The sequence below is a fragment of the Eucalyptus grandis genome, chromosome 7 (genome assembly GCF_016545825.1).
Source record: "Eucalyptus grandis isolate ANBG69807.140 chromosome 7, ASM1654582v1, whole genome shotgun sequence".
Taxonomy (NCBI): domain Eukaryota; kingdom Viridiplantae; phylum Streptophyta; class Magnoliopsida; order Myrtales; family Myrtaceae; genus Eucalyptus; species Eucalyptus grandis.
In genome coordinates, this window is record NC_052618.1 from 40,308,462 (window position 1) to 40,316,934 (window position 8,473).

At 42.1% G+C, this 8,473-nt stretch overlaps 1 protein-coding gene across 1 annotated transcript; it reads left to right on the plus strand.

Moving 5' to 3' along the window:
• The first annotated feature begins 1,930 nt into the window (after positions 1-1,930).
• Positions 1,931-3,719, plus strand: LOC104446303. Its single transcript, XM_039317802.1, has 2 exons — positions 1,931-2,146; positions 2,505-3,719. The coding sequence occupies exons 1-2, from the start codon at positions 1,931-1,933 to the stop codon at positions 3,717-3,719; spliced, it is 1,431 nt and encodes a 476-aa protein (XP_039173736.1).
• The last annotated feature ends 4,754 nt before the right edge of the window (positions 3,720-8,473 follow it).

Here is an 8,473-nt window from a genome sequence, read left to right on the forward strand (position 1 = left end):
GCCTATCGATATAGATTCTATCTCTAAATTATCTCAATTTTTAAAAATCGAAGCCGAGAGAATAAGGAAAGTTGTCAAAGCCAACTGTTTTGCATGCCCATTTTCATTCTTAGAAAAATGTTTTGTAGACCAACCAATGATTTCAAAAGCTAGGATTTTCATGTTAGTATTTTTTGGGCTAATCGTTTTTCCTTATATAAAAAATGCCATTAATCCTGCAATTTCATGGGTGGTTAATCGGGTTTGCGATGGGCTAAATTATGTGAATATGATTTTAGCTGAAATATTTTTGTCATTAACCCGTTTCAAACAAAATGAGGAAAGGACAATGCGTGCCCTCCCTGAAGTTTTGCAAATATGGTTTTTCTCCCACATAAGAGGATTTGGGCATCTTATAAAACAATTCAGGATAGACGATTCTCGACATCCCATACAAAAATTTGCGGCTCTAGAACGTTTTTCCCCACATAAACAGTATGCCCGTTGGATTAATTTTTTGAAAAACCCTAATCCTAAGTCATTTTTATGGCATACTAAATGGCTCCACATTGAGGAGACTCGTTTTTCTCACAATCATAATGGACCAATCCCGCTGCTGGGCCTTTCCGGTGCTACTTCCTATTATCCACATAGAGTGGCCCGTCAATACAAAGCTCTTCAAGAAATTCCCCCACCTCTCAAGACAGATTTGTTCCAAGTTCGTTTTATTCGAAAGGATTACGACTACTTCAACGAGATCCAGGCGATCATTACTACATAGAGCGAATGTCATCCGTAGAAGATTTTGGTGCCCATGAGACCGAAGGGCGAAGAGGAGATTCACCATGCATCGGCGTTCTACATCCAACAACACCGGATTCCTACCGCCTTGCGTCCAGTAGTCCCTGATGTGACCGAGAAGCCCACCCAACGAGCATAAATTGAGCATCTTAAGCGGAAAGTGGAAATGCTCGAAGCTGAAAATAATAAGCTTCGCAAGGTGTTGGGTTCCCGAAAGCATATAAAATGAGATATTTTGTTTTCTTAGTTCAATGTCTAGGGACTTTTATTTCAATTTAGTATTTTTAATTTTTAGTTTGATGTTTAGGGACTTGAATTTCATTTCTTAATTCAATGTTAGGAAGTTTGGTTCAATGTTTAAAATAAATCTTGAATAAAATCAAGTGATTAGACCATTGTCATGGGCTATTTTTCCTATCTTGTCACTGGTTCTTACATTATTTTTTTTTCTTTTTCCTCTTTAGGTCATAACGGATCCACCGCGATCATCTATTATTACATGATCAAGGGCTAAAATGGCTGACCAAAATGAAATGCGTGATCGTATGTCTGCTGTGGAGACTCAACTCCAACAAGTACTCGCCTCTATACAGCTTGTGACGAATCAACTCCAATTCCTCCAAGCAAATCCAACAACTGCACCCGCTCTTCCTGAAGTAATTATCCCGAAGCAAGCAAACAAGGTTCAAATGATTGATGACGACATGCCTGGGCTGGAAGATGACACAATCATTGTTGGAAGGGCCAAGCTTGATAGCGTTACCAAGACAGATTAGGATAAGCGCGTTGCGAAGCTGGAAGAGAAAGTGAGACAGCTGCAGGAGTCACAAAGCTCCCTCCCGTTCGACCTCTCGGTCTATGAGAAGGCCAAAATGCCAAGCAAGTTCAAAATGCCAGAGTTTGAGAAGTATGATGGCACATCTTCTCTAAAATCTCATCTGCAGATATACCACGTGCGCATGGCCCAACACGTAAAAAATGAGCCCCTCATGATCCAATCGTTCCGTGCGAGTTTGACTGGACCCGCACTAAACTGGTACGTGATGAAGAATGTGAACTTGCTCGAACCTGGAACGAAGTGGCTGACGCATTCCTCAAATAGTACAAGTTCAACATGGACATCGCGCATTCCTGAGAAGACCTAGAGCGGATGGAAAAGAAAAGGAGCGAGTCATTTAAAGAGTATGCTGTGAGATGGAGAAACTTGGCGGCCCAAATTACTCTTGAGCCCACTAACAAGGAGTTGATGAAGTCGTTTGTAAAGACCCTTCCATCTGAGTTCCGTAACCGAATGGCCAGTACGTATGTCGAGAGCTTCAATCAGCTTATTCTTGTAGGAGAACATATCGAGATGGGGATAAGGATGGTTTACTGAGCCATCTAGTAGGAGATTCATTGCCAAGAAGGAGAAAGAAACGGTAGTGGATGTGAATGTGGCTTATAGCCAAAAAAATGTCAAACGTGCCCCGGCCATCCAAATGAATCTAAGACAACCACAAATCACTAACCGTCAATCATTTGCCTAAGCAAATAATATAAGGCAATTTTCTCCTCTCCCTGGGTCTCCATCCCAAGTGCTGAAGATCCTCCGAAAGAAAGGTTTGCTTACTAGCGAACCAAAACGTCCCAACCTCGAAAACATTCGCGGTTATGACCCGACAAAGAAGTGTGACTACCATAACGGTGAATTGGGGTATTCAACTGATGAATGTTTCACCCTCAAGCACAAGATCCAAAATCTCTTAGACACAAAGGCCTTCTCATTTCAAACTGCTCGGCCAAACGTCCAGAAGAATCCGCTACCAGAGCATGAGGGTACAGTTAATACTATCCTAGAACCTGAAGTTAGACGGATCAAGAACTTGAAGGTGCATGTGGCAGATGCCTACAATGGACTGGTGAGAGCTGGATATTATCCAGATCAAGAAGATGTTCCCCTATCACTGATGAAAGAAAGAGTTGCCAGAATTGTGGATGATGGCATCATTGTATATGCTGACCATAACTACATAGTTTCCACTATTTCTCATATCATTATCGATTGGGAGGAAGAGCAGGCTGTTCTCGATGATGGTAAAAGAGGAGAAGATCCATCACTCACGGATATGCCCCCACTTGAAGATGCATCAGATGAGGAAATTGTGATTGAGATGCCTCAGCCGTATGAGTATGTCAATAATAAAGCGGTGCATTGGTCTTATGACCTAGATGTTGACCTCGTTACAAGGTCTGGTCGAACTTATGCTCAAAATAATGCTCAACTTGCAAAGCCCGTCACTAACGAAGAGGCTAAGAAATTTCTAACTGTGATTAAAGCAAGTGAGTATAATATCGTCGATCAGTTACGAAAGATGCCTGCTCAGATCTCTTTGCTCAAGCTCTTCCAAACCTCCTCTGTGCATCAAAAGTCGTTGATGAAGGTGCTAAGTGAAATTTGTGTACCCGAAACAGTTGAGGCAGATAAGCTGGAGAATTTTATGAGATCGGTCATTCTCAAGGACATGATTGCTTTTTCTGATGAGGAATTCCCTCTTGAGGGCAGGGGGCATAATAAAGCACTCTACATATCTGTCAAGCACAAGGTTTCTCATGTGTCTCGAGTGCTCATTGATAATGGGTTTGCCCTAAACATATGTCCACTGGCCACTCTTCACCGCCTCAAGGTAGACTCGTCCAAGATACATGCTGCAAAGACTTCTGTGAGAGCTTTTGATGGAACGAAAAAGGAGGTGATCGGGGAAATCCATCTTGACGTGCAAATAGGGCCGGTCGTCTTCAACATTCCTTTCCAAGTGCTGGATATCCCTACCGCGTTCAATTTTCTGCTAGGTCGTCCCTGGATACATACTGCTGGTGCAGTCTTTTCAAGTCTACATCAAACTATAAAATTTATGATCGAAAGAAAGCTGGTCACTGTGTATGGTGAAGAAGACCACTAGATTTATCACGAGACGGCTATCCCCTATGTAGAGCCGGATTCTGAGCTCGAATCAAGTTACCACTCATTTGAGTTAGTGTCTACCATACATGCTTCTCGAGGTTCATCGCCGCCCACTCCTGAGGTTTCAAACGTTGCCCTCATGGTAGGAAGAGTAATGGTTAGGAATGGTTTTGTCCCGGGAAATGGGCTTGGAAGAAATGGTCAGGGCATTCAAAACCCCATTGAAGCCCCTCAGAGGTCCCAATCTGCTGGGTTAGGGTACCATGGAAGAGATGGAGGAAGTTCCGAAAGACAAATACAGGGAAGGCATAACTCGCCACCTGAGCAAGGGCGAGGGAGGCAAAATTTACCACCTCCAAACATTCATGAGACGTTCCCTAGTCCTCCAATTATGATGCAACATGAAGCTGAAGTGATGGATACTCTCGGACAGCCAAGTGGGAAGTTCGACTATATGGTGAAGTATTCGGCTCCTCCCAGCTTTTACTTTGATGCTCGCAATATAGTTCCAAGTGGATGGGATGGCATGGATGATCCGACACCTTCAAAGACAGAAAACTCTAACGACACCCTGCAAGGAATTTCAAGTTTGTTCGATGACCTCTCCATTGGAGCCATTGATGGAGAACCTATGGAAGAAACGGGCCCTCGCCCACAAGAGTAACCCATTTATCACTTTTGCACATTCCCCTTTGTGGGAATTTTTATTGCTTTCTAGGAATTGTTTTCGATTTCTTCTTTTTCACTTTCTTCTTAGGACTTGAATTGCATTTTCCATTCAATAAATTGTAATTGATTGATGAATTTCAATGAAATTACAAGTTTTATTTTGAGGGCATGATGAGGTACACCAAACCAGCCGGTGATGATATCCAGCCGATAAAACAAAATCAAAATGCAAGAACTCTGGGGCCTGGGCTTCATCATGCTTCCTCATGTCAAAATGTTTCGAAACATGTTTTTGCAAAAGAGTTTTAAAAAAAATATCATCACAAAAAATAAAATATGATTGACCCTGTTTGTCTTTCTGATCCTTCTATTTCCTGTTTCAGGGACGATCATATAACATGCAAAAGTGTGGAAATGGTCCAATCCAATGCAACAAGTGCTGATAATGATGATCCTGGAGAGTCGATCGAGGATTCCATTGAAGATTCCATTGAGGTGCAGCAAAGCTGGGAACAACATGAAAAAGCCAAGACTCTCACATCCGAGCAGACCGTCACTATTAATTTAAGTGACACTGAAGAAGCCAACGAGGTGAAAATAGGGGCGAATCTCCCTAAAGACGAGGCTAAGCGCCTAGTTCGATTCGAAGGAATATAAGGACATCTTCGCATGGACCTATGCCGACATGCCTGGGTTAGACCCGTCAATCGTGGAGCATTGTTTGCCTACTAACCGAGAGATGCCTCCTAAGAAACAAAGACTGCGAAGAACTAAGCCTGAGCTCTCGAAGAAGATAGAGGAAGAGGTGATGAAGTTTCTAAAAGTCGGATTCATTGAAGTCTCGCAATACCCTGAATGGGTAGCAAACATCGTGCCGGTGATGAAGAAGGATGGTCGGGTTCGAGTTTGTGTCGATTATCGGGATTTGTACAAGGCTAGCCCAAAAGATGACTTCCTGCTACCTCACATAGATGTCCTTGTTGACAGTACTGCCGGATTTGAGCTATTCTCATTTATGGATGGTTTTTATGGGTACAATCAAATAAGGATGAAAGAGGTAGACAAAGAGAAAACCGCATTTATCACCCCATGAGGAACCTTTCATTACAAGGTTATGCCCGTCGGGCTCAAGAACGCAGGGGCAACTTACCAATGAGCCATGGTAGCCTTATTCCATGATATGATGCATCAAGAGATCGAGGTCTAAGTTGATGATATGATCGTAAAGACTCGACCTGGGAAAAGCCATGTCGAAACCTTGAAGAAGTTGTTCGATCGACTTCGTGAGTTCAAGCTTCGTCTAAACCCCACTAAATGCGTGTTTGGAGCAACATCTGGTAAATTGCTTGGATTCATTGTGAATAGTAAAAGGATTGAGATTGACCCAGCTAAAGCTAAAGCCATATGTGAGCTGCAACCCCCATCAACAGTGAAAGAAGTCCGAAGTCTTTTGAGGAAGTTGAATTATATTGCTCGATTCATTTCCCAACTTTCTAAAACCGCCAAGCCATTCTTCAAGCTCTTAAAGAAGAATGCACCAGTCAACTGGGATGATGAGTGTCGAGAAGCGTTCGACAGGTTAAAGCAATACTTGATGAATCCACCGGTTCTTGTCCCGCCATCGCCGAGGCATCCTTTGATTCTTTACCTCACCATTCATAGTGAGTCATTGGGTGCAATGTTGGCTCAGGAAAGTCCCGTTGATAAAAAAGAACGAGTCATTTATTACCTGAGTAAAAAATTTACTAAGTCAGAGCTGAAATATTCTAATGTGGAAAAAACTTGTGCTGCACTAGTATGGGTGTTGCATAGATTGAAACAGTACACACTGCATTATCATACATTCCTCATAACTGAGAATGATCCTATCAAGTACCTACTTGATTGGCCAGCCTTGGTGGGTAAGTTGGCTAAGTGGCAAATTTTGATCTCGAATTTGACGTGCAATATATGCCACGAAGTCGGTTAAGGGTCGAGTGATCGCGATTTATTGGCTGAGAATCCAGAGTCTCAAATAATGATGATCGTTCCCTTGATGACCGTATCTTGAGTGTAAATGAAGATTCATGGACAATGTTCTTTGATGGAGCCGTCAACTTGTCTGGTTCTAGCACTGGGGCAATTCTGATATCCCCAGATGGACAACATCACCCAGTAGTTGCGAAATTGATATTCCCATGCACTAATAATATAGTTGAGTATGAAGCTTGCATCCTCGAGCTTCAAGCTGCGATCGAGATGGGTGTAGCCAAATTAAAAGTGTTCGGGGATTTCGTGTTGATCATACTATAGACCGTAGGTGAATGGAAGACTAAGGATGCTAAATTGCTCCCATATCACAAGTACCTAGAAGATTTGATCAAGGAATTCGATGAAGTTTCATTCGAATACTTATCGAGGTCTCACAATCAATTTGCAGATGCACTTACAACTTTATCATCTATGTTGCAAGTCACTAACGGATTAGAAGTTGAGCCATTGAAAATAGAGGTTTTGCCAAGACCGGCTTATTGTATGGTAGTGACAGAAGAGTCTAACGAAAAACCATGGTATTACGATATCATGAACTACATCCAAAAACAGGAATTCCCCGAGGGAAGCACTCCAGCTGATAGGAAGTACATTATGAAGATGGCCTTAAAGTTCTTTGTCAGTGGTGAAAATTTGTACAAGAGATCTTATGATTCAGTCTTATTGCGGAGTGTGTGGCCCCCATATGAATGAACACGAGAGGGCTAAGAAGATCATGAGATTAGGCTATTATTGACTCACGCAAGAAGGTGACTATATTCAACATGTTCGGAGTTGCCATCGTTGCCAAATTCATGGTGACAAGATAAATGTTCCTCCAGCAGAGCTGCACCAGTTTTCTAAGCCATGGCCCTTCTCAATGTGGGGGATTGATTTGATCGGCCCGATAAATCCTAAGGGTTCAAATGGACATCGTTTTATTTTGGTGGCAATAGATTATTTTTCCAAATGGATAGAAGCTATGTCATTTGCAAGTGTCACTGCTCGCAATGTTGCGAAATTCATCAAACGTGACATAATCGCTCGCTATGTTCCTGAAACGATTATCACTGACAACAGGACAAATTTGAACAACAAGCTTGTTGATGAGTTGATCAGCGAGTTCAAGATCAAGCATTTGAATTCGTCCCCTTATCGCCCTCAAATGAATGGGGCTGTTGAAGCGGCCAATAAGAATATTAAGAAGATCTTGGCTAAGACAGCCAAGAAATATCGAGATTGGCACGACAGATTACCCTTCGCACTGATGGCGTATCGGACATCGATTCGTACTTCTACCGGGGCAACTCCTTTTGCTTTGGTGTACGGCATGGAGGCAGTCTTGCCTGTGGAAGTAGAGATTCCTTCCCTGAGAATATTATCCCAAGTGGAATTATCTGAGGCAGAATGGTCGCTACAAAGACTTGAACAGTTAAACTTGATCGATGAGAAAAGACTGAAGGCTCTCTGCCATGACCAAACATATCAACAGAGAATAGCCGCATCTTTCAACCAAAAGGTGCGGCCGAGACATTTTGAGGTAAATGATCTTGTTTTAAGGAAGCAGTTGCCAATTTTTCCAGATCCTAGGGGGAAGTTTGCTCCAAACTACAGTAGCCCATATATGGTAAAGAATGTACTTCATGGCGGTGCTTTGATCTTGGCTGAAATGGATGGTCGTGTGTTTTCCACTCCAGTTAATTTAGATGCTGTCAAGAAGTATTACCCATGATAGAATTTGCCATGTCATATTTTGAATTGCAAACATTTTATGATAAATAAATTACCTCATTGAATTGCAAATTCAAACTTGTTGCAAATATTGCATGTTTTCCTTGATGAATTATGTGAGATAAATTGAATGTGTCAAATGGGATACTTTGAAATGATGAAAAGCAAGCCTTATTCTATATACTATTTCATACACTAATCTTTAGTGAGTTGTGTGGGAAAATTCCATGCCTACGAGGAAAAGGGTGATCTCGCAAAGGATACGTCAACCAAGGTGATGAGAGGCAATTTTTTCTGCCACCCGAAACACTATAGGTATATCCATTATTCAGCCCTTTGAGC